We start from the raw sequence: 26,711 nt of genomic DNA on the forward strand, positions 1-26,711 counted from the left end.
CCTTCTTCATCTCCCTGCAGTAATGGTGACTTCTATCTTGGTGACTTCATTACCTCCTCTGAACTTGAATATAATCTCTATGCATATATGATATGTATATAATATACATTTTATATAATTTAATATACATAACATACATATAATATACATATATAGAATAAACATTATGTGTTTATTATACATATGAAAGACACATGGTACATGATGTATGTATGGGCACATGTATGTGTACATACATAGGTATATATTGGCCATTTCAAACTGGATGCTCCATAGGCATCACAAATTCAACATATCCAAAACAGTACTCATTATCTGACCCCTTTCAAAACACTTTCCCTCTTTGAACTTTCTTATTATTTAACAGTGATAGGGCACCAACATTTTTTCAGTCACCAACATTAAAAACTTGGCTGCCATTTTCTATTCTTCACTCTCCCTCATTCCACATATGCAATCAATTGCCATGTTTATCGGTTTTATCCTCAACAAAATTTCTGGCATCCGCCCCCTTCTTTGCCTCAAGCTTCTCCCTACAACAATGTAGAGCACAAGTCTTACCCTGTCACTCCAATGCCCCCAGATATAGAGTAAGTCCCTTTGCCTCAAGGGTGAAAACATAACCTCCTCATTTTGGAATTTATGGCTTTGAATGTTTTGTCTCCAACCTATCTTCCAGGATGATCACACACTCCACAAAACTCTCTGGACTGGCCAAATTGGTGTCCTTGCTATTGTAAAGATGAATTTAGAGTTGTGACTTAAAATCTAGATTTAATTGGTCATCAGGGGAAATCCCAAATAAAATACTCAAGTCAGTCTGGTATTTTATGGTAATTTAATTAATATAGAGGGAAGGAATTAAGGAGAGGGAAGAAAGGGGATATAGGATTTCTCCCGCCTGGCCTGTGTCAGGGGTAATTTAAAAATCTCTGCCTCTAGGTCTCTGAAGAAAGTTAGAGGCTACTAAGAGGATAAAGTTGGAAAGTAAAGGAGGAAAACTGAGCCAGAAACTCACCACTGAACCGGACAATAGCTTGTAGCCACTCTAAGATGCCAAAAGGCTCAGCACGCTCCTCTCAGCTAATTCTCCACCACCAATAAGGGAAAGAGAGTCTCTCCAATCAAGATCCTCTCAGAGACAGCAAGGGAGCCAAATATATAGACCTTTCACCCTTGTGTCTCCTCCTCTAAATGCCCATTCCTACTTCTCATCTTCTTTTGATTAGATTATATCTTTAGAGTTACTTCACACTTCTTTGTTAAGTTCACCTTTTGTTAGTTACTTGACCTTTTTGTGATTAATTTAACCTTTATAGTTACTTAACACCTTTTTGTATTAGGATACTAAAAATAAACTTAGCTTAAGTTCTAGCTTCACTATAAGGTGAGAACTAAGTACCTTCATTGTTCAATCAGGAGATTACAACTTTATCTTTCCCTAAAGTATGGTCTAAGTAGGGTGGAATAATTTAAAGTTTACACTATCTCTCATACATGATATTCCTTTCTGTTTGTCTGCCTTTTCACAGGTTGCCCCCTGTTCTTCTTTTGAATATTTACTGTCCTCACTTTGGCCTTTACAGGCCTCCAGTTTCCTTTAACATGAGGTTGTTTTTATGATTCTGCTTCCCTCAAATTAGCTTGTTTTTATGTATTTATTTAATTTCTACTCTTTCTCTACACATACACATATATATGGTATTTTCTTCAATGGAGTATAAGTTCCTTGAGAACAGGAGTTCTCGTGTATTTTTATTTGTATCCTCAGTACAATATCTGGTACATAGCAGAGGCTTAAAACTGATTATTGGCCAGTTAACTGATTCTCTTCCTTTTATCTTATTTTGAAATGTTTTTTTTTAATTTGAAAAATTCCTTAGGGATGTTGTAAAGGGAATTTATGCCACAGGCAGGAGGGATGAGGCTTATGATTTCTAAGGCTCCTTCGAGTCTTCAAGTCCCATGTCTCATATTTGCTCCAATGCCTTTTTTTTTTAAAGTCTACTTTCGGTCTTAGAATCAATACTATGCATTGGTTCCAAGGCAGAAGAGTGGTAAGGGCTAGACAATGGGGGGTTAAGTGACTTGCCCAGGATCACACAGCTAGGAAGTGTCTGAGGCCAGATTTGAACCTACCTCCCATCTCTAGGGCTGGCTCTCAATCCACTGAGCCACCCAGCTGCCCCCCCCCCATGTCTTTTGAATGATCTCTTCTGACAGTTTCTATGTTATCTCTCACCCTCCTCTCTCCCTTTCTTTTCCTTTCTCTTCATATTCTTCTTCCTCTTCCTGCTTCTTTCTTTTCCCTACTTTTCTCAATCTAGTTCTTCACTCCAAGTTCACGTCTACAATACACCAGACTTGGAGTCAAAGAGATTCTGGTTCAATTTCTACCTCAATTATTTACTGTGTGACCTTGGGCAAGTCTCCTAACCTTCTGAACTTTGATTTCCTCATGTATAGAATAATAATTGATACATAGTCATAAAGTATGCAAAGTCCTTTGTATATAATATATGATTAGAATCTACCTCAAAGGATTCTTGTGACTATTGTGTATGGGGGGAATTGGTATCTGACCAATTGAATCTCCTCCAATTGTTATAGTTACAGAAAGTAAAGGGAAGTAACCAATGCTTAAATAATTACCCCCTCCCCCTTGAATAAAGGATTATTACCCATACCCCGGGGATATGCCATAAAAGGCAGAACTTGAAAATTCTCTAACAGGTCTAGGGCCTGTTAGTCAAGGTCCAGAGATGCTTTAAGGATTATGACCCTTGAGCCCAAGTATTTAATGCACTTGATTTAAAATGTTTATTTAGTTCAGTTTTTTTCCATTTAGAAATCCATATTTCTCTCTCTCTCTAACTTTCCTCTTTACATTAGGGAAAAAAAAGAAAAGAAAAACAAAACCCACATTACTAAGATGAAAAAAACAAGTAAAACAAATTTTTGTAATGGCTGCATCCAAAAATGTCTCATTCTGCACCTTGAGCCCATCATTTCTCTATAAAGATGTGGATAGGGTGCTTTATCATCAGCCCTTTGGAATTATTGGATGCTCACTACAGATTGCTTAATAATTTTTGAGTTGCTTGTCCTGAAAGCACTTTGCAAGCCTTAAAGTACTAAATAAAAGTGATCTATTAAATATAATTATCTATAAAGTATGGAGGGTTCAGTATAAAGGTGGAAAGAGTAACTACACAAATAAAACTACAGACTGTTAAATTAGCAAAGCATTACTACATATTATTTTGCTTTCAAATAATATTGAGTATTCAAATAATATTGAGCCTGGTTTTCTCCACAAATCTTAAAATAAGGACCATGTCTGATACATGACTAATTTCCCACAGGACTGACCACAGTACCAAGTAAGAGGAAGGTAAATACTTGGTGAACAGCTGCTAATTGATTGATTTTTCCCCCCTTGTTTTTCTTCCTCCAAGGAGAACTTTTATTTCCTAGGACCTGAAAGCACAAGGCTACAGGGACTATACTTTATTTAACAAGACTAGAAACTGGCCTCCCTAATTAACTATGAAACCTTGAGAAAGCAGGATCTCTTTATTTCTCTTCCACATTTAACACTTTCCCACTTTATAAGACTAGCTTTAGATGCTCTGAGATTCCTTGACTGTAAAAAATGAAATACCACATCCATAACAATAAATGAATAAAATAAACTTGATAATCCAACCTGAGATAGGGGAAGACCAAAATATAGGAACTTTGACTACTGGTGAGAAAAGAGTAGACTGTGTAAAGAAGTCTGTTTTTCTAAACATCCCTTTTCGTTGAGTGTGCTAGAAGCCAGAAATGCTCTATTTCTTCTGCTACTACCAATAATATATCATCATCATTATCAACCTTGTCTGAGTGAAAGTTCCAGTCTTCAACTCCCTTAAGCAAGTAGAGAAAAATTAAATGATACAGAGGAGTTTCTCAGGGAATTATAAGGGGACTTGAAGATCTTTGTCTTCAGCTCTTAAGAGGCAATGACTGGGGGTGGGAGGGGAATGGGGAGAACTAGGTGGTTCAGTAGATTGAAAGCCAGGCCTAGCGATGGGCTGAAGTTTTGTATATCTCAATAAAAATCTGGAGCAGTGATCTATCTATCTATCTACCCATCTATCTACCCATCTATCTATCTATCTATCTATCTATCTATCTATCTATCTATCTATCTATCTACCCATCCATCTATCTACTCATCCATCTATCTACTCATACATCTATCTACCCATCCATCTATCTACCCATCCATCTATCTATCTATCTATCTATCTATCTATCTATCTATCTATCTATCTATCTATCTATCTATCTATCTATCTATCCATCCATCCATCCATCTATCTATCCATCCATCTATCTATCCATCCATCTATCTATCCATCCATCTATCTATCCATCCATCTATCTATGTATCTATGTATATATCTATCTGTCTGTCTGTCTGTCTATCTGTCTGTGTCTCTCTATCTATCTACATATATATAATACACACATATTTACATATACACATATATGTATTATATGTAGGGTACATCTCTAAAGAGGAGTGAATGCTGGGTGATAATGGCAGAAAGAAAGCCTGGAAGTGATAATGAAAAAAGGAGGTGTACCCTTAGTCCAGGATCTCAAGGAGAATGAGAAAAAGAAATTGATGCTCCTTTCTTCACATAACACTTTGGAGCCCTCCTTTGTACCGAGGTGACTCTCCTCTATGTCTTTGAGTCTTTTTTTAACCCTGATTTTCTGTCTTGGAATCAATACTGTGTATTGGTTCCAAGGTAGAAGAATGGTAAGGGCTAGGCAATGGAGGTTAAGTGACTTGCCCAGGGTCACACAGCTGGGAAGTCTCTGAGTCCAGATTTGAACCCAGGTATTCTCAACTCCAGGCCTGGCTCTCTATCCACTATGCTCTGCCCTGCTAGTGTCTTTTCCTTGTGTTTATTTTGTGCTTATTTTGTTTGTATTTACATAGGTATGTGCAGTCTCCTTCATTAGACTATAACAGAGATTCTTTCATTCTCTATTATGTATCTGGTAAGTAAAAGGTATTGAATAAATGCTCATCAATTGATTATGTTTGGCTATAAACAAAAATATAAAGGTAGGTTGCTGTTAGGAGAAAAAAAAAGCAATGTAATTAATCTTACCAAATTCCATTTCCCTTCTACCCAGTGAGAACAAGGCTGTTCATTACAATGTCTGGTGAAGTTAGGTTTTGTCTGCCAATCACAACGACCTTCTGGGCAATGCACCAGCCTCTCCTGAGTGCCACCTCCACAGGACCTGGAACACTGGAGAGTATAAAGTAGTCCAAACAGAATTAGAAGAGAAGTCACCAGGCGAGAATTCTGGGACATAAAAATGATAATTCCTACTCATTTGTGTGATTCTTTAAGTTTGTATTGCACAGGTATGCTTAGACTGAATGGCAAGTTCCTGCAGTTTCTTAGGTGGCTGTATCCTTACTGAACTGCTCACAGTGATTACTATGCACTGAGCGCCAAGGATGGGACTAGAAATCAAGGAGGGAAAATGTGAGAAAAGACATTTCAAAGACAAGGGAAAGAGAGGTCTGGGGAAAAGAGAAATAGTCAAGTATTTAGAAACAATGCACCTAGGGAGAACCATAACTAGGAATATTTACACCTGAGGCAAAAAATATAGGGGCAGGAATATATAGAGGAACAGATAATAATCTTACATTATGCACAGCATATGGGGCTAGGAAAGAAGATGGGCTGCTATAAGAGGGATTTTATAATGACCCAGGGGGGCATTATGTGGCTCACCACAAGTTGGTTAGGTCAGCAGAGGCCAAAGAAATAAAATACAGGTATGTAACTGTGGGATAGAACAATGACCTCTCAGGGAAAAAGCACAACCCCTTCTGACAGATAAAGTTCTGCTCGCATCATCCTAGTTAAAATTCTACTTGGGATTTCAAATAAAAACAAAAACAAAAACAAACAAAAAATTCGATTTCATATAAAAACCTTTGATCAGAAAGTTACTACAGGACTGTTCAGCATAGAAAATACCACTTACTTGAGTAAAGCACGAAAAAATACAAGTGGCAAGAAGTCAGAATTTAAAATTAATAATGTTCTTATCAAAAGTAGATCTGACAGCCTAGCAGAAAGCCAGCAGCACAATCTTTATTTCATCTTCTACCAAGACAGGAATTTCCTCTTCCCCTTAGCACTATGTAGGAGGAGGCAGATACTTCATGAGACAGGATTTTGGCAATAAATGTGTCCATATTATGGGTAATACAGTGGAGAGAGGCTCATGTAGTTGGATGTACTGGCTCTAAAGCTCATAAAATAAATAAGGAAAAGGTCAATTCCTGAAGCATCAGTCTCCAAAATTTATGCAAGATTTTTGCTCACTTGAACAGCCTTATGAAATATATAATCTCATTTTTGTGATTTGTGGAAGAGGTAAAGCCTCTTTTTTTAAAATCAAAAAGCAAGGAAGTGTAAAGTAACAAAAACGTCCAGTTTTCACCAACATCATCATAAAGTACTTATGCTACATAGTATATCAAGGAAGATATGTAAAATTAATTCTTTAGGACTAAAAAAGCAACCAATAAACAATTATTTTTGAAATCCTGCACCAAACTTCCTCTATAGATAAGAGGGTTATAATCCCTCATTAAGCTATTACTTCCTGGAAATAGCTTATTTTCTCCCTTGAAAAACATTTTTAAAAATTTATTTATTTATGTATTATTTATTATCATTTTATCATTTATCATATTATCATTTATTATCATTTTCCCCTCTAGTAGATTAACCAATATAATAAGATCATCACAAAGAAAGGCCAAAAAAAAGTCTCAGAACTAAGTCAGATAACACTGATTTTGCCCTAATGAGAAATATGACACGAGCACAACTCTTTAAGAATATAAAATTATTTATAAAGTATTATGTGGGTAGCATCAAGGAGAAAGGGGAAACAATAGCAATATCTCTTCATGAAACAGAATAGTAGTGAAAAATCTATTGAAAGCTTATCATGAGACCCATAAGAACATGTAGGGATACAACTTAAAGAATAACCAAAAAAGAAACAAGAATTAAAAATGTTGCCAGCATTCCTACAGCAATCTATTTTCATCATGACAGTAGTTGAATAATCCCTTAGTCTTTAGGGTGGGAAGAAATGGAGAAATGCATGAGACGAGGAAATTGAAAAGAGCAGCTGTTCAATATTAAGTAAATATCAAGGAATGCATGTGAAAGATGATATGATTTTGAAAGCTCTAAAAGAATCATTGTCCAAGATCCCTAAAGTGAAGAGAGTTTATTTTAAAAGAGACAGAAAGAGGGAAAGTCATGGCTGGCTTTATTGTCCCCAAAAGATGAACAAGAGGACATTAATACTGTTTACCAATTTGCCTACTTTCCTATTTCTGTGGAAATCTTTCTAACATGTTCTGGACATATGCTAGTGGAAAAGGTTAAGAAGGGAATAGTTTGGTGTTCACGATCCATTTACTATACCTGCTAATTGGCTGAATGGTGTAGACAATATAACATTTTGCTCTGTTTATTATTTGCTGATTTAAAAAAAGCATAATAGGGCAAAATGTAGCCTTTAAAACTCTTTATCATAGTTATTTTTACACAAGGGCTAATCAGTAAAGTATTATTTCCTTATGTGTACATTTGTTTACTGAAAAGGGACAGAAAAAGAACATTTGTGTGAAAAAATAAAGAAAAAAAAGGTTGAGAAGAAACACAGATAATTCTGAATGTACTTGAGAAAAAAGCAGCACTCCCCAGAAGCAAAATACTGAAAGAGGGCAAAAATGGCTGCTGTGTATGTTTTCCACAAGCTAATTTACATATGGCTTTTTTGGACTGTTTTTAAACTTTAAGTTTATTGCTGGGAAACGGAATCAAATCAAATAAAAAACAAAATCAAGTCTGGGGACTATAAGACAACTGCAGATTGACTATTTGTGTCACATCTAATAGAAATGTGGATTTGGGGTTTCTTACCCTAAGATAAAAATAGGTCCCTTTATTGAAGCAGGAGGGATGGAGAAGCTAGAGAATTAGAAGGTAGGAACCAATACTAGATGCTAGAGATAGGAGTTAGATACAAGAGGAGAAAATCTGCGAGAAGGCAGCCTAAGCCTCTAACACAGAGATAAGAAACTGAGTAAAAAGGCAAGGAAGAGATGACAGCAGCAGAACCCAACTGAGAAAAGTTGTATAGAAATCAGCTTTGCAGCTGAGGGGGACAGCTGAGCTGTGATGATGGGAGCTGACTGGACAAGAATGCCATACTGTTTGCAGGAATGGTTGGGAAAAACTTGTTTTTCTTTTGCCAACTACACAATGAGAGAGGGGAAACCCCTTATAGACTTGCTGATATCATCTTTTGTTGTTCTCTTTATCTTGATGGGGGAAGCTGCTCAAAGCACAGGGGATAGATCTAAATAGCTTTCAGTCCTCTGCTTAAGGGAATGTCTTTTTACTAAAAGAATGTAATTCTGCTTAAGCATTCAGCCACAAGCAGAGCTGGAAAAGTTTACAGATAGTGGACTTACAGATTTGTTGTTCAGTATTTTCAGTTGCATCCAACTCTTTAGGATTCCTTTTGGGATTTTCTTGGCAAGGATACTGGAGTGGTTTTCCATTTCCTACTCCAGTTCATTTTACAGATGAGGAACTGAGGCCAATGGAGTCAAATGACTCACCCAAGGTCACACAGCTAGATAGTAAGTGTCTGAAGCCATATTTGAACTCAAGAAGATGACTTTCTGACTTCAAGCTGAGTAAGCTATCCACTTAAAGGCTTAAAGCTACTTTTTGCTAAAAAAAAAAAAAAATCACAGTGCTTCAGAATCCTGAAGGTAGCAAAGAAGCAGCTTTCTGAGGCTTTATATGAAAAGAGTAAAGAAATTCAAAGGAAGAATGGTTCTTTCAAGTAGGTGCTATGTTCTACTGCTTGTTCCCCAGATCAAAGATTTCAAATCCTGCAGTTCTAAATTGTGAGGTGCCCTGGTTATACAGATATATCTACAAATGTGCTTCACTGCTTCTGTAAATTGGTGTCTATTATCCCCCAAAGGCATTGTGTGCACTGATGGAAGAGAGTGACAGTTTTATAAGTAACCCATTATGTTATGATTATTATCACTTTGCCTTTTCTTAGTGAATGTTTCATTGAAAAGTTAATGGTCTAATCTTGGTTGATATGTTTAAATTGGAAGCAGAAGAGTAGGGGCTCGGTAGTTACAGTTGTGACTACTAGACATATGTTTCTCTTGAAATCAGAGTTAGATGTGGTGGTGTAACAGAACCAACATGATCTGTCAGTAGGATCACAGGTAAAGTCAGCATTATATTAAGAACAAATTTCTCCCTGAAACAAAATTCCCACCTTTAAATACCAAGATTCTTTAAGTGATGTTATATTATTTTGTTTTTGATATTTACTCTTTCTTATATCATAATGGTATCTTGTGTACCTTTCCCCTTCCTAGTAAGCCATCTCATGTGACAAATAATAATTTTTGGAGGGGAAAAAAGTCACCATTACTGATAAATTGGAAAAGTCCAAAAGCATATGCAATGTATTACACATGTGGGTTTCTGACCTTCATGAAGGGGTAGTATGAATTTTAGATTTACTCCACTCTGCTTAGTCTTTAGAATTTTAGCAACCAGGAATGTATACACCCCCACTTAAGGATCAAGTGTGGGGGAGGAGAGTCTGTGATCTGCGTGTACTAGCAAGTGACAAATCAGAAACAACTAACTGACCCCCTGGGCTGTCCTAAGCCAAATTTAAGCCACCATCAGTACATGTGAGATACAGGAAGTGATGTAAATAACTAACTTTATATTTCACATCACTTCCTGTGGGAGGGGCATTTTTGGACTTTGGTGGTAGAACTTGACTTGGTGGAGAGGGGGTCCTCAGCCTGCTTCCCTGAACAACCACATGGTGAGTGATAAGGCTGACTCCACTTTCCCTTTATGTCTCTGAAGGTACCAGCTTCCAAGGAGGTCCCTCATCTTGGAGGAGGCCTCATAGCTAGAAGCCAAGCTAGATTTAATTTTCTGAGAAGGCCCCTTAGCTGAGGCCTCTAAATTCTCCCTGGCTCAGGCCAGGCCAGGCCAGAGTAGTTCTTTCCTTTTTCTCTTTCTCCCTCATTCTTAATTTCTTCCTTCTATTGTAAATAAGCCACCATAAAATTCTATTCTGACTTGAGTATTTCATTGGGATTTAGAATTTAAATTCCTGGTGACCACTAAATAATATATTCAGTCTCAACCTTAAAATTTACCCTCAACACCAAATTATGGGCTTCTTATATCTTATCATTTGATCCTTTAATTTATTTTTTAAACCCTTAACCTTCTGTCTTAGATCAATACTGTATATTGGCTCCAAGGCAGAAGAACAGTAATGATTCACTAATGGGGGTTAAGGGACTTGCTCAGGGTCACAAAGCTAGGCCACTTGATCTTAATAGTATCATTATCTTTACTTCTGATTTCTTTATGTGTTATAAGAGTTAAAATTATTTTGGTCAAATTAGATTATAAAAAGTTGTTATGGTTACCATTTATAAAAATTAACTCTTATGTCACAAGGCTGTTAGTAGCTTTATTACAGCAAAGTAGAGATAGTAAAGAGAGTGAAATGTAGGAAGGAAGTAGAAAATATCGTCTAGTTAAATACCCTATTGCCTATCAGGGGAATCCAGCTCAACTCCAACAAAGACTCTGTAAAGATTAAAATTTAGGGGAGACTGAGGCAGGTAGAAATTAGTTTCTCTCTGCAAGGAGTATTATATTTTTTAGAAGTTTATTAAGGATTAAGGATTAAAGAAAATACAGGATAAGGAAAACATGCCTAGGCCAGAGGCCTAGACAAGACCTCACCTACATTATGGAAAGAGCCTTCTCGATCTCGCCCACCTCAGAATTCCGTGAGATTACAAAGCATTTTGGGGAAGTGGAGCAAGGACTTGTGGGGATTGAAGTCTAGAGTTCAAATCTCAATTTTACAACTCCCTCAGGTCTTGATATCCAACCAGGAGTCACAGCAGTCTCTTCAGCAAGAGACACTAATACAGAATCAATGCAGAATCTGAATTGAGAATTCATCAGAATCCAAAGCCCAAATCAGGAAGCCAAAATCAGAAGCTGAATCGGAAATGAGAATCTGAAATCAGAGTCTGAAATGGGAATGCCTCATTTCCTGCTAAGTCTTACCTTATAAGAACTTTTCTCTACCCAATAGTTCTCCATATTACATCTCAGGAACCAATCATAGTTCCTTAATTTGTCTAGCACTGCCCAGGGGGCCAGTGCTTGTGGGATTCACTTCTGGTCTTTGAGGGCGTGAACTTCCTTTTCAAGTAAAAGGTTCTCAAAGTGCCTGACTGTATAAGTTCTTGATTGATTAAGTTAAAATAAACAAAGGAAGATAATTCCATTTACACAGTGTAGTCATTTTTTATTTACATTTTTATAGTTACTGTGCATATATTTTTTGGTCTTGCTTGCTTCACTATGCATCAATTTATGTAAATTTTTCATACGTCTCTATGTTCATTCTACCCATCATTTCTTAGTGCATAGTAATAATACATTACATTTATGTATCACAATGTGCTCAGCCAAAGAGATATCTCTTTTCTTTTCAATTCTTAGCTATCATAAAAAGTCCTGCTAGAAATATTTTGTAGTATATGGGGACTTAAAAAAAACCCCAATTACTTCCTTGGGATATAAGCTCACTAATAGAGTTTCTGGTTCAAAGGGTATATACACATCTAAGTTACTTTATTTGCATAATTCCAAATTGCTTTTCAAAATGATTGTTCCATGTTCTCCTCAAAATCCACAGGGTCCTCTGTCACGTCAAGTATTGGATCATTTTCATTTGTTTTCCACTATTTACTTATAGCTGTCTGAATTAATTTACTAGATCTCGAGATCATATTTCTTTCTGTTGTTAATTTCTTTTCAGTTGATTTAGCTATTTATGTTCAAGGCTTTTGAGTTTTTTTCTTCCTGAAATCTTTGGTACTTTTTAGTCGTTTCCCTCCTTATTAACCTCATCATTCCCTTCCTTACTCCCTCTTCTCCAAAGTTCTCTGGGTCAGCACAAGCAGTTCAGAACTTCTTTTCCCCAGCATCAACCATTAGAACTGGGCAGCAGTGGTGTTTCTGGGTTTCAGCAGATGTTTGCTTCTGAGTGACTATAGTCAAGTTGGCTGTTGAGGCTTGAGCACACTTCCACAGCCTGGAGCTAGGGTTTCAATAGTACTCTAAAGAGGAAATGGGAGTGGGGACTGGGATGTAGGTGAGGGTTCTGATGTAAATCTGTGTTGTTTTCTTATGTCTGATAGTACAGCCTCCCTTCCAGTAGCATGGGAGGTGAGGAAGTAGTGCTGCTATATTAGCTCAAGGTCACTGATAGTTCCTGGGTTTTTTTTAACTTTCTTTTGGATTCTGGGAGTCTTTAGACCATGACAGAAGAAGTTGCTTTATTTTGATTTATAACTTCTGTTTTGGAAAGTTTTGAGAAGTCATGATGGTCAAAGAAAATGCCGTCTTCTATCTTGTTGCTCATGTGACCTGAAAATGCTATCTGAGTTAAAATCATAGAATAATGTCCAAAGCATATAAGCTTCAGGTTGACAGTTTGATGGATAAGTGGATTGTGAGTCAGGTGTAGAGGCAGGAGGTCCTGGGTTCAGATTTGGCCTCAGGTACTTCTTAGCTGTGTGACCCAAGTCAAATCACTTAATCCTTATTGCCTAGCCCTTACCACTAAAGTGGAGGGTAAGAGTTTTTATTAAAAAAAATTTTTTTTGGCATCCTGATGGAGCAAGATGTATGCTGGACACTATGAAGCTGCAGGATATCACCTTAGGTACTCAAGAAATGGTCTAAAAGATATCACCAAGAAAAGTTGTGACCAGAAAAAGAAATGAGTGTATCATACAACTAAAATGAAGAATCTCAGATGAAGGAAGCTGATAGCAATATAGTAATAGCCAAATGCTATTCTTATTTATACAACCTTATTTATGCAGAATTTTAAGTGTTATGAAATATGTTCCATTATGTTTTTGTACCTTAAAACAACCCTTTAAGAAATACTAGTTAGTCAAGAAATATTTAAATGTCTGTAATAAGCAAGCAAGCTCTCTGCTAAGTCCTGGGGATATTAAAAAAAAAGGCTAAAAAAAGTGAAAATACATTCCTTGCTCTTAAAGAACTCACATTCTAATGGTAAAGATAATATGCAAACAATTATTTATAAACAAGCTTTTACAGAATAATTTGGAAGTAATCAACAAAGGAAAGATACAACCATAAGAGAAGATCAGGAAAAGGTTCTTTTGGTTTGTTTTTTGCAAAAGATGGGATTTAAGCTAGGACTTAAAGGAAGCCAGGAGAAGGAGATGAGGAGGAAGAAAATTCCATGTATGGGAAGATAGCCAATAAAAATGTCAGGAAATAGAAATGACTGTGTGACAAAGAGCAAGAAGACCACAGGAACTAGATTTCAGAGTACTAGAGTTGAAGAAGATTAGAAAGGCTGGAGGAAGAGTCAGGTTATGAAGGCCTTTGAACACCAAACAGATCATTTTGATAAGAGGAATTTTGGAGAAAAGATAATGGACCAGAGAGGAGACACAGAAGTTTGATGGAATGAAAAAAAAAAACCAGGAAGTACAGAAGAAAGAGCTTGGAATCCTGGGGTAGAATTCTGAAATGGGTAATGGTCATCTGGAAGAAGAGTTTGAACTGGGGACAGGAAAACAGTTCCAAAACCCAGCTCTCTCCTACGATTGATCTCTCTCCTGATTCTGTGGAAAACCCATGCAGATCATATTGTGTGATTCCTGTGATCCCTCTGCGCTCCCAGAGGCTGAAACAACATCTCAAGAATACTCAAGAAAAACCTAGCTTTGATAGTGAGCTGAACTGCAGAGTTACCTTGGTGGGTTTTGCCAACACCAGGGTGACTAGGTCACTATTGACACCATTTTCTGACTCATCTGCTATCTCTGGTTTTTCATCAAAGACTCAATTCTGTGTGGGCTTAGCCTAGGTAGTAAGAGGGAAGTGGGAATTTTAGGTATTGAGTATTGGGTTGAGGACTAGGAGATTCCCTAACACTAACAAATCTACCTTTTCCCAGACCACTGACCTTGCAAAAGGACTCTTCGTCCCCCAACAAATTTTGGGGCTACACTCACTGTCTCACTACCTATTAGAATATAAGCTCCTTAATGAAAGAAGCTTTCATATTTATTTTTTCACATGCTAGGGTTTAGCATAGAGCCTAGAACACATGAATAAAATGTTAAGTCCTATTCAAGCATTTGCTCTTCTAAACAATAACAAGCATCTGGTCGTATATCCATACTCATTCTAAACACACAGGGGAATTCAGGTGCATTTTTACTTTTCCCATCAGTCACCATCAAGGAGGGAGTGTGCTATGGCCACTGGCTTCAGAGAACTTGAGTTCAAATCTCACCTGTGACATTCAGTGAGATATTGGGAAAATCATTTAACCTACCTGGGCTTCAGTCTCTACATCTGAAAAATTAGAGAGGAGGCTGCACTTGATGGCCTCTGAGGTCCCTTCTGGCTCTGGATCCATGATCACATACCTAGTTATGTGTTTCCTTTTATTCTCAGTTCATAAGAGCTATCGACAACTAGCTGTGGCTTCTAAGAGGCTGTGATCATCAAATATACCTGGCTCCAGGGCTCTGTCTTCCACTCTAGGCAGGGCTCCATGTTACAAGTGGTGCTCAGCTGGGGCTTGTCTTCAAGTAGTTGGCAGTGAAATGGCCTCAGGTTCCGATGGTCATGGCTATTCACACATCGAGCCTCACGGACCTTGATGCCCCCACCACAATTCTGGGAGCACTGGAAGAGAATGAGAACAAAGAGAGAGAATGGGGTGTTGGACGGTCAGGATTTTGCCCACTTGTTTCATGGTCAGTGTCTTCTCAGGTGAAAAGTTCCATGAAGCTAATGGAAAACTTTTCCTTATTTGTAGTTAAATGATAGAATTTGCCTTTAGGAAGAAAGAATGACTTAGTCTTAAAAATGTCTTCTGTCCTTCTCAAAGGAACAGAAAGAGAGAGAGAGAGAGAGAGAGAGAGAGAGAGAGAGAGAGAGAGAGAGAGAGAGAGAGAGAGAGAGAGAGAGAGAGAGAACCCAGAGGAACGCTATTTATCAGACAATATGCATACAAAACCAGAAAGTTTGTCAAATTTTGTGCTCTGCCAGAACAATGTATGGGACCAACCTTGAGGCTGAAACTGAATTTGAAACAAAGCAGAATGGAAGTCTCAAAAAATGTGAGTCCTCACTCTACTTTTGGCTTTGCTACATGGCTCCCTCTGACCCTCTTGCCCCAGTTTTTTTCAGTAGTGGGCATGTACACACAAGTAATACCTAAATCTTTTGCTGAATATTTTATATGGAAGTTTTATTTTACATTTCACTCAGTATCATGGGGTTAAAATTATGAATCATAAAATAATGTACTTCTTTTCTTCCTCAGGTCTTAAAAGTAATTTAAAATAAGTAATTCTAAAAATATTTTTTGAGATCCCCTTTAATCCCCCTTTTATTTTATTAAAGCCATTTTCAGAAAGCTGGACGTAATTCTGCCCTGGGACATGAACAGCTGTTGCATATCAAACTGCCATTTCCCCCTTCACTTCCTCTAGTGTCAGGGAGGCAGATAACTAACTGCCTCATCTTACCTCTAGCTATGCAGACTTATTTATTATTTCCTATCAATGGTTTTTTTCTTCTTGGCCTTTTACCCTTCCCAGGGATCATTTCTCTACCTAAAACGACCTCATTCTTGCTCTGTGCCAGAAAGGAGCCTTGTAGATGGAATTCTGACACATAATGGGTGCTACACAAATGCTTATTCCCTCCTGCCCCTCTTCGTCATCACCATAACACCTCAAAATATTAGATTGTTGAACATGGAAGAAGTCATCTTACTAGTACTATACTTATTTCAATCAAAGGTAGGATTCATCTGTCCTTTGACCTCTTTCTGACGATATTTAAAAGACCTGCTGAAACTTAAAAAGACTTATACAAACTGATGCAAAGCTAAGTGAACAGAATAAGGATAACAGTGTATGTACAGTAACAGAAATATTGCTTGATGATCAACTGTGAAGGACTAAATGATCACAGAAAAACAAAGTTCCAAGATAACTCTAATAGACTCATGATAAAAAAATGCTGTCCACAGCCAAAGAAGGAACCATTTGGAAAAACTGATTGCAGATCAAAGCATGTTGTTCTTCACTCAATTTTCTTATTGAGTTTTTTTTTAATTGTGCATGTGATAAGTGTCTTAAGTCACAACATGGGGGATATGAAAATATTTATTACATGAAAGCAATTATGTAATCTATATCAAAGCAATTATCTTGGAGAAGGTGAGGAGAGAATCTTAATAGCAAAATATCAGAAAACAATGATCAAAAATTGTTTCTATATGTAATTGAAAAAAAAAATTAATTTTAAGAAAAGGGAAAAAAAGATGTTCTGCTAATCAGCTATGCTTGTGGGTCCAAGATTACCCATATCCAGAAGATGATATAATAGATATAATACAGGACAGGACAAATAGTCTGCCCTAGAATCAAAGCTTGGTAATTATTTGCTAATGTTTGTCTTACTAATTTACTGTGAAATTCATAGAATTTTAGAGCTCAGAACACCTTGAAAGTCATTTAGTACAAATCCTCATCTTATAGATAAGAAAAATGGAGAGTTCAGACAAAGAACATAAAGCTAGTGAGTTCCAAGCCCAGGATCAGAATGCTGTTATTCTGATTGCAAGTTCAACGTACCTTCTATTCTATTCTATCTCTCCTAGAATTTGAACATTGTCCACCTGTTTTCCTAAACCTTTGGTACCTGTTACTTCAACTTGCTTAAACAGCCCTGCTTGGATTTGACCTATAGTCTACAGGGACCTAGGTCTATGGTCTTCTAAATCTTCACAATCTGCTGGATACCTTTTGGTGGGAGATTATATCTCTCTCAGTTCCCAAAGTTCCTCAGTCAACCACTGGCCACTGAGATAGCATCCCTCCTACACCAAACATTATCTGCTAATTCATATCCTACATGTCTTTTGTCATTGATAATTGGGTCATTTCAAATTTTAATTAAGGGGAAGATGTATTCTCATGAAGGGCGTGACCCTGACTGTTACCATATTAATCCTAGCCTCATTTTGTTCTGTAAAAAGATTAAAATGTCTAAGGGATGAGGCAGTGTGGGAGATATCAATGAATTGAGACTTTTTTCACCAATGGAAAGGACATTCAATCTGAGGTTATAAAACCTATGTTCAAATTTTATCCATGCCACATCTAAGCTGGATGGCTTAGTACTGGTCATTTAACCTCTGTAAAATAGGGAATAATGAGTTGGACTAGATGACTTCTAAGGTCTCTTCTGGTTTTAAATCTAGAAGCCAATGAAGGGCTATAGGCAGCTAGGTGGAACAGTGGCTAGAGTACTGGGCTTGGAATCAGCACTTGAATTTAGAAGTTCAAATGTAGCCTCAGATATTTACTAGCTATGTGACCCTGAGCAAGTCACATAAGTCTGTTACTCTTAATTTCCTCATCTGTAAAATGGGCTGGAGAAGGAAATGGCAAAACACTCCAGTATCTTTGCCAAAAAAACTCCAAATAGGGTCATGAAGAGTCAGATACGACTGAATCAAAGAACAATTACAAGAAGAGCAACTGAAATACTTTACTCCCTCTCTCTCTGTGAGGTCCTGGAGAAATATTCCAGTCATCCAGCTTTCTGAGTATGTAACCCAGAGATCAAGTGAACAGGGCACAGATAAATGGTTCTTGCCTTCTATCAAGTGTTTGTTTTTTCATGGGGAATAAAAAAAGGAAAGAAAGATCAGCTCTGACCCAATAGTTCAAAAAACATAGTGTAGAACACCCATTTCCATACAGTATAATGAATATATCTAGAAAAAACAATTGCCAGTTTAATATCAGCACCAGAACAAACAAGGAAATGTAATGACTTCCACACAAAGCAGTCATTTGTCTTTCACCAACACATGTTAGGCAAATATGACTGCAAAAAAAGTGAGGACCCTCCATAATAAATATTTGCAAGACATTCATAAACTCTGGGGTCTTCTGGCTTTTTCCATTTGTTGCCACATTCTCTTCTTAAATTGAATTTTTTAAATTAGTATTAATCTTTTGTCAAAGAATATGTTTATTTACAATGAGAAATGAAACTTATTAATATACTAAGGCCAATAATTGCCTAAGATGCCCCCTGACTATTTGACTCCTCAATTACATTTTCAAAAAGCCCCAAATTGAGTTAGTGAGAGGGAAGTGATGACATATTAAATCACTCCACTTCTAACACTGTTTTGCCTTTGTGTACTGACTGCCAATTGCCTAAGTTCATCTTTACAGTGCCTAAATGAGTCTTTTTTTTTATCTTAATCTATGAGCTTCCTAATGAAAGAGGACAAGGATCAGACAGAAGGCAGGGACTGGTCTAATGAAAATGGTTGACGATGTAACCATTGCTACTGACCAGGCCAATAATTTTCCAGCTACTGCAGTGAATTTACTTGACTGATATAATTTCCAAACCAAATCAAGTTAGAATGACAAATGCCACTGGCTGGCTGGAGCCAGTGGTGAGACTGAAATGAAATCACAATTCTTTCTTCCTGGCATTTTTATGATCTATGAAATCATTCCAATGTGTTCCCAAGTTAAATTCATTAGCAGCAGGAGGATCAAGACCATGGTAATAATTTCCTCTGGCTTTGAATACCCTAGACTTTTTTCTGATTTCAAGATGTGCTTAGGTTAAAAAAATTGCCAAAGTCAAATTTACTTTAATAAGCAGAATAAGATGCTTAGCTGATCACTCTATTCCTGCCTTGTTCTCACACCAGAAAGGTCATATATTAAGAGAAGTTGAAGAAGGAGGACATCATAACCAATCTATACAGTTAAATATCATCATCTGAGGTCCCAAATCATTAAGATTTCCAAAGACAAGCAATTGGTCATGGGGTAATTATTCTCCACAGACTTAGATTCTATTATTTAATCATCTTTCTACAACCTGTCTTTTCTTTTCCATTCCAAATGACTTGCATATGTTAAATATATGTTTTGGAAACATTCCATTTTTGAAAGACTTTAGTGATGGGGAAGTTTCAGAAAAAGTTTCTTCTTGGAGGTAGTGAGTGGGGAGGAGGAAGAAAGGAAAAATAATATGTTGAGTAGCAGAATTAGGAGAACAATTTATATAATGAAAGCAACATTATAGAGGAAAACAGCTTAGAAAGACTTTAGAACTCTGATTAACATAATGATGTCATTAATTTCGAGGGCTTGGAGATGAATCATGCCACCCACTTCAGAGGTGATGGATTTAAAACCAAGGAAAAGACATATGGATATAGCCAGCATAGGAATTTGCTTTCCTGGATTATGCAAATGTGGGAGAAGGGGAGAGAAGATAAAGAAAGAGAAGAGAAAAAGAGGGGGAGACAGAGACATAGAGAGAGAGAAAGAGATACTTAAAACAGAGTGAGAGAGAAAGGGAGACAGAGAGACAGAGAGACAGAGACAGAGAGGGAGATAGAGAGAGAAGAAGATAGGGATAGGGAGAGAGGTAGGGAGGAATGGAGAGAGAGACAGAGACAGAGAGAGAATGCTTGTGGACCATAGAGGAAAGGAATGAAATGTTGATGAGAAATATAGGCATTTTCTTATTTGGCTCATCTTTTCCCATTCCTTCCAGCTCCCTACCAATGCTTCTGCCATTGTGAGTAAGTTACTAGAAAATGGCCATGAAACAAGATATGAAACTGAACACAAGCAGAGTTCAGTTAGTACCCCAAAGACATCTCAGTAAAACTGATACTTCTTGAACTAGTCAAAACCTATGGTAAGTTGGACTTATGCAAAATGGAATTGAGGTGTGATTTTTTTTTTCTCATTCTAGCTAGAGATAGCTCTTCTATGTACAAAACTGGGTCATAACCAAAGACCAAAGCAGGAAGAATAAAAAAAAAAAAGAAAATACAAGGAACGAAGGTGCTACCACAGTATTAAGGATAAACAAGAATTTTACTCATTTTCCATGGGAGGAGGGGAACGAGGTACTAGGCAAGATAAATAGCTACTCAGAGAACCCTTTGAAGTGGGGAATCCTTAGCTTTTATAACACTGTGAACTCTTTTGGTGAATTCTAGTGAAGTTTACAAAACTCTTCCCAGAAAACCCTTGCTAAATGATCTGGGGTCCTTGAATAGAGATATTGGGCTTTCAGTCTACTAGCTCCCCTGCCTGGGCCCCAAATATCTTTGACAACTCATTGAAATCATTCCTTTCAGAGTCTGACACATTTAAAAAATTAGCACTTAATTTGGATTAGCAAGCATATTCCTTTAAAATTTAAATATTCCTGACAAACTAAGGGAAGAATTGTAAGTTTCCTAATAATAATTTATCAATAAGTTATTTAACCAAATTTCTTGTCTTTTAACGGTAGAAAGAATCAGATGTTAGCTAGCCCCATACCTACTTGAACAAATCCTCTCCATATTATCTTTCTATATTATACTTGACCTATTCAAGCTTTTGTAAAAAGTTCTCCAGAGAGGGGTTATATTCATTAAAAACTTTAGTTGTATGTATAATATATATATATATATGTATATATACACACATATATATGTATGTATCTACATACACATATCTATATACATATTTGTCTTGGCATTTCATCCTATACAGTTTGTTACTGTTCCCTCTGAATATAATTCTTCAAGCTACCCAGTTGATAATAACAATTTTTAAGAGTTACCAATATTTTCTTTTCTGGTAGTGATACATATCATTTTAACTTATTGGGTCCCTTAAAAAAAGTTGTTTTTTTTTTTGCTTTCCCCCCCTTTCTTAATTACCTTTTGATGATTCTCTTGAGTTCTGTGCTTAGACATCAAATTTTCTGTTTAGGTCTGGTCTTTTCTTTATGAATGCTAGGAATTCTCCTATTTTATTAAATGACCATACTTTCCCCTGTAAGTCAGTTTTGCTGGGTAGTTGATTCTTGGTTGTAGACCTAGTTCCCTTGCTTTCCAGAATATCATATTCCATGTCTTTTAGTCCTTTAGTGTAGATGCAGCCAGATCCTGTGTTATCCTCACTGTGGTTCCATGGTATCTGAATGCCTTCTTCTTAGCAGCTTGTAATATTTTTTCCTTGGTCTGGTAGTTCTTGAATTTGACTATAACATTCCTGGGTATTGTTAGTTGTGGATTAACTTCAGGAGGTGATCTGTAGATTCTTTCAATCTCCACTTTTCCCCCTTTTTTTTCTAGAATGTCAGGGCAGTTTTCTTGGATAATATCCTGTAGGATGATGTCCAGGCTTTTTATTTTGTCATGGTCTTCCAGTAGACCAATGATTCTTAAATTGTCTCTCCTGGAAAGATATCCTAAATCTTCTGTTTTGTGAATGAGGTGTTTCATATTTTCTTCAATTTTTTTCATTCTTTTGATTTTGTTTTATAGTTTCTTGCTGCCTTGTGAAGTCGCTTGCTTCTAATTGTTGTATACTGGTTTTTAGAGACTGAATTGCATCCCTGGCTTTTTGGTCATCCTGTAAAAATGGACTTGAATCCAGGACTTAAATCCCCAGAATTCCTTGTTCCACTTCCCCAGAATGTTTTGTAATATCACTGAATTCTCACCTGGGCTGAGATCAAGAAGGGGTATTTAACCTGATTGGAAAGGCTTTTGCGGGACCTTTCCTGTTTCCGCTTGCAAGCAGACGGTGTTCTTTTCATAATGTAGGTGAGGTTGTCTAGGCACCTGGGCCTAGACATGTGCTTTCTTATCCTTTATTTTCTTTAATCCTTATTCTTCAATAAACCTCTAAAAATATAATACTCCTTGCAGAGAGAAACTAATTTCTACCTGCCTCAGCTTCCCCAAAATTTTAATCTTTACAATCATTCTCCTTCTGGTCTAATTTTCTTTGGAGGTCATCATTCATTTTCTTTGCCCCATCTTTCATCTCTTTTGCCTCATTTTCAAACTGATTAATTTTGGCTTTCAAGACACTATTTTCTCATTTAAGTTCAAGGGCCTCTGTTTCCAGATGACTTATCTTGCTTTATAAGTTCTTTTCCCAGTTTTCTTCAGCCTCGCTTAACTGTTTTTTTTTTTAAAATAATTTTTTTTGGTTAAAATAATCACTTTATTTCCATCCCTCCCCTCCCCCTACCCTATCCACAGCTGACACACAATTTCAGTGGGTATTACTTGTGTCTTTGATCAGAACCTATTTCCATGTTGTTGATGTTTGCAGTAGGATGTTCATTCAGAGTATACATCCCAATCATATCCCCCTAGTCACATGTATTCAAGCAATTGTTTTTCTTATATGTTTCTACTCCCACAGTGTTTCCTCTGAATGTGGATAGTGGTTTTTCTCGTAGATTCCTCCAAGTTGTTCAGGATCACTGCATTGCCACTAATGGAGAAGTCCATTACATTTGATTGTACTACAGTGTATCAGTCTCTGCATATAATGTTTTCCTGGTTCTGCTTCTCTCACTTTGCATCAATTCCTAGAGGTTGTTGGTCCCCATGAAATTCCTCCACTTTATTATGCTTTTGAGCAAAATAGTATTCCATCACCAATATATACCACAATTTGTTCAGCCATTCCCCAATTGAAGGGCATGCCCTCATTTTCCAATTTTTTGCCACCTAAAAGAGTGCAGCTATGAATAGTCTTGTACAAGTCTTTTTCCTTATTATCTCTTTGGGGTACAAACCCAGCAGAGATATGACTGGATCAAAGGGCAGACAGTCTTTTAGCGCCCTTTGGGCATAGTTCCAAATTGCCCTCCAGAATGGTTGGATCAATTCACAACTCCACCAGCAATGAATTAATGTCCCAACTTTGCCACATTCCCTCCAGCATTCATTACTTTCCTTTGCTGTCATGTTAGCCAATCTGATAGGTGTGAGGTGATACCTCAGAGTTGTTTTGATTTGCATTTCTCTGATTATAAGGGATCTAGAACACTTTTTTCATGTGCTTTTTAATAGTTTTGATTTCTTTAACTGAAAATTCCATATTCATGTCCCTTGCCCATTTATCAATTGGAGAATGACTTGATTTTTTGTACAACTGGTTTAGCTCTTTATAAATTTGAGCAATTAGACCTTTGTCAGAGGTTTTTGTAATAAAGATTGTTTCCCATTTTGTTGCTTCCTTTCTAATTTTGGATGCATTAGTTTTGTTTGTACAAAACTTTTTTGATTTGATATAATCAAAATTATTGATTTTACATTTTGTGACTTTTTCTAGCTCTTGCTTGGTTTTAAAGTCTTTCCTTTCCCATAGATCTGACAAGTATACTATTCTGTGTTTGCCTAATTTGCTTATAGTTTCCTTCTTTATATTCAGGTCATTCACCCATTCTGAGTTTGTCTTGGTGTAGGGTGTGATATGTTGATCCAAACCTAATCTCTCCCATACTGTCTTCCAATTTTCTCAGCACTTTTTCTCAAAAAGTGGGTTTTGGTCCCCAAAACTGGGATCTTTGGATTTATCATAGACTGTCTTGCTGAGGTCATTTACCACAAGTCTATTCCACTGATCCTTTTTTCTGCCTCTTAGCCAGTACCAAATTGTTTTTCAGGACCACTGCTTTATAGAATAGTTTAAGATCTGGGACTGCAAGTTCTCCTTGCTTTGCATCTTTTTCATGATTTCCTGGGATATCCTTGATCTTTTATTCTTCCAAATGAACTCTGTTATGTTTTTTTTCTACTTTAGTAAAAAAGTTTTTTGGCAGTTCAATGAGTATGGCACTAAATAAGTAAATTAATTTGGGTAGGATTGCCATTTTTATTATGTTAGCTCATCCTACCCATGAGCAATCAATGTTTTTCTAGTTGTTTAGATCTAGTTTTAATTGTGTGGAGAGTGTTTTGTAGTTGTGTTCATATAGTTCCTGTGTTTGTCTTGGCAGATAGATTCCTAAGTATTTTATATTGTTTAGGGTGATTTTTTTTTTAATAAAACCCTTACCTTCCGTCTTGGAGTCAATACTGTGTATTGGCTCCAAGGCAGAAGAGTGGTAAGGGCTAGGCAATGGGGGTCAAGTGACTTGCCCAGGGTCACACAACTAGGAAGTGTCTGAGGTCAGATTTGAACTTAGGACCTCCTGTCTCTAGGCCTAGCTTTCAACACACTGAGCTACCCAGCTGCCCCCTGTTTAGGGTGATTTTAAATCAAATTTCTCTTTCTAATTCTTGCTGCTGAAATGGATTGGAGATATATAGAAATGCTGATGACTTATGCAGGTTTATTTTGTATCCTGTAACTTTTCTAAAGTTGTTGATTATTTTGACTAGCTTTTTGGTTGATTCTCTAGGATTCTTTAAGTAGACCATCATATCATCCACAAAGAGTGATAGCTTCGTCTCCTCATTGCCAATTTTAATATCTTCAATTTCTTTTTCTTCTTTAATTGCTACTGCTAGTGTTTCTAGTACAATGTTAAATAATAGAGGTGATAATGGGCATCCTTGTTTCATTCCTGATCTTATTGGGAAGGCTTCTAGTTTATCCCCATTACAGAAGATGTTTGCTGATTGTTTTAGATAGATACTGCTTATTATTTTTAGAAAAGGACCTTCTATTCCTATGTTTCTAGTGTTTTCAGTAGGAATGAATGTTGTATTTTGTCAAAGACTTTTTCTGCATCTATTGAGATAATAATGTGATTTTTGTTGGTTTGCTTGTTAATGTGGCCAATTATGTAGATGTTTTTCCTAATATTGAACCATCCTTTCATTCCTAGTATGAATCCTACCTGGTCATAGTGAATAACCCTTGAGATGACTTGTTGGAGTCTTTTTGCTAGTATCCTATTTAAGATTTTTGCATCTTTATTCATTAGGGAGATTGGTCTATAGTTTTCTTTCTCTGTTATTGACGTGCCTGGCTTTGGGATCAGTACCATATTTGTGTCATAAAATAAATTTGGTAGAACTCCTTCTTGGCTTATTCTGTCAAATAGTTTGTATAATATTGGGATTAGGGGCAGCTGGGTAGCTCAGTGGATTGAGAGCCAGTCCTAGAGACAAGAGGTCCTAGGTTCAAATCTGGCCTCAGATACTTCCCAGCTGTGTGACCCTGGGCAAGTCACTTGACCCCCATTGCTTAGTTCTTACCATTCTTCTGCCTTGGAGCCAATACACAGTATTGACTCCAAGATGGAAGGTAGGGTTTTAAAAAATATATTGGGATTAGTTGTTCTTTGAATGTTTGATAAATTCATTCGTGAATCCATCTGGCCCTGGGGATTTTTTCTTAGGGAATCCTTTAATGGCTTGTTCAATTTATTTTTCTGATATGGGGTTGTTTAGGTAATTTATTTCTTCCTCTGTTAGTCTAGGGAATTTATCTTTTTGTAAGTATTCATCCATATCACCTAGATTGCCATATTTTTTGCCACATAATTGGGCATAGTAGTTTTTAATGATTGTCTTACTTTCCTCTTCATTAGAGGTGAGGTCTCCCTTTTCATCTTGGATACTGTCAACTTGGTTTTCTTCTTTCCGTTTTTTAATTAGACTGACCAGTACTTTGTCTATTTTATTTGTTTTTTCAAAGTACCAGATTCTAGTCTTATTTATTAAATCAATAGTTTTTTGACTTTCAATCTTATTAATTTCTCCTTTGATTTTTAGGATCTCTAATTTAGTCTTCATCTGAGGATTTTTAATTTGTTCACTTTCTAGTTTTTTAATTTGCATGCCCAATTCATTGACCTCTGCCCTCCCTAATTTGTTAATATATGAACTCAAGGATATAAATTTCCCCCTGAATACTGCTTTGGCTGCATCCCATAAGTTTTAAAAGGATGTCTCATCATTTTCATTTTCTTCAATGAAATTATTGTTTTTATGATTTGTTCTTTGACTAGCTGGTTTTGGAGAATCTTACTGTTTAATTTCCAATTAATTTTTGATTTACCTCTCTGTGTACCCTTACTAATTATTATTTTCATTGCATAATGATCTGAAAAGGTTTCATGTATTATTTCTGCTCTTTTTACTTGTTTGCCATGTTTTTATTCCCTAGTACATGGTCAATCTTTGTGAATGTACCATGTGCTGCTGAAAAGGAAGTGTATTCCTTTTTGTCCCTATTTATTTTTCTCCACATATCTACTAACTCTAATTTTTCTAAGATTTCATTCACTTCTCTTACCTCTTTCTTATTTATTTTTTGGTTTGATTCATCTATTTTGGATATAGGAAGGTTCAGGTCTCTCACTAGTATAGTTTTTCTATCTATTTCATCCTTGAGCTCAACTAGTTTCTCCTTTAGAAATCTGGATGTTATGCCATTTGGGGTATACATATTGAGTACTGATATTTCCTCATTGTCTATACTGCCTTTTATCAGGATGTAATTACCTCCCCTATCTCTTTTATCTAGATTTATTTTTACTTTGGCTTCATCAGATATCATGGTTGTGACTCCTGCCTTCTTTTTATCAGGTGATGCCCAATAGATTTGGCTC

General features: G+C 36.6%; 1 protein-coding gene across 1 annotated transcript in view; it reads right to left on the bottom strand.

Annotated features, from left to right (window-relative positions):
• The window catches only part of ADAMTS12 (ADAM metallopeptidase with thrombospondin type 1 motif 12), a 563,652-nt gene that overhangs the window by 18,268 nt on the left and 518,673 nt on the right, over positions 1–26,711 (bottom strand). The window contains exons 21-22 of the mRNA XM_003340624.4: positions 14,787–14,960; positions 5,175–5,318 (exon numbers count right to left, since the gene is read on the bottom strand). Coding sequence (XP_003340672.2) covers positions 5,175–5,318; positions 14,787–14,960 — 318 coding nt within the window. The remainder of the gene's footprint in view (positions 1–5,174; positions 5,319–14,786; positions 14,961–26,711) is intronic.

The sequence above is a fragment of the Monodelphis domestica genome, chromosome 3 (assembly GCF_027887165.1).
Source record: "Monodelphis domestica isolate mMonDom1 chromosome 3, mMonDom1.pri, whole genome shotgun sequence".
Lineage (NCBI taxonomy): Eukaryota > Metazoa > Chordata > Mammalia > Didelphimorphia > Didelphidae > Monodelphis > Monodelphis domestica.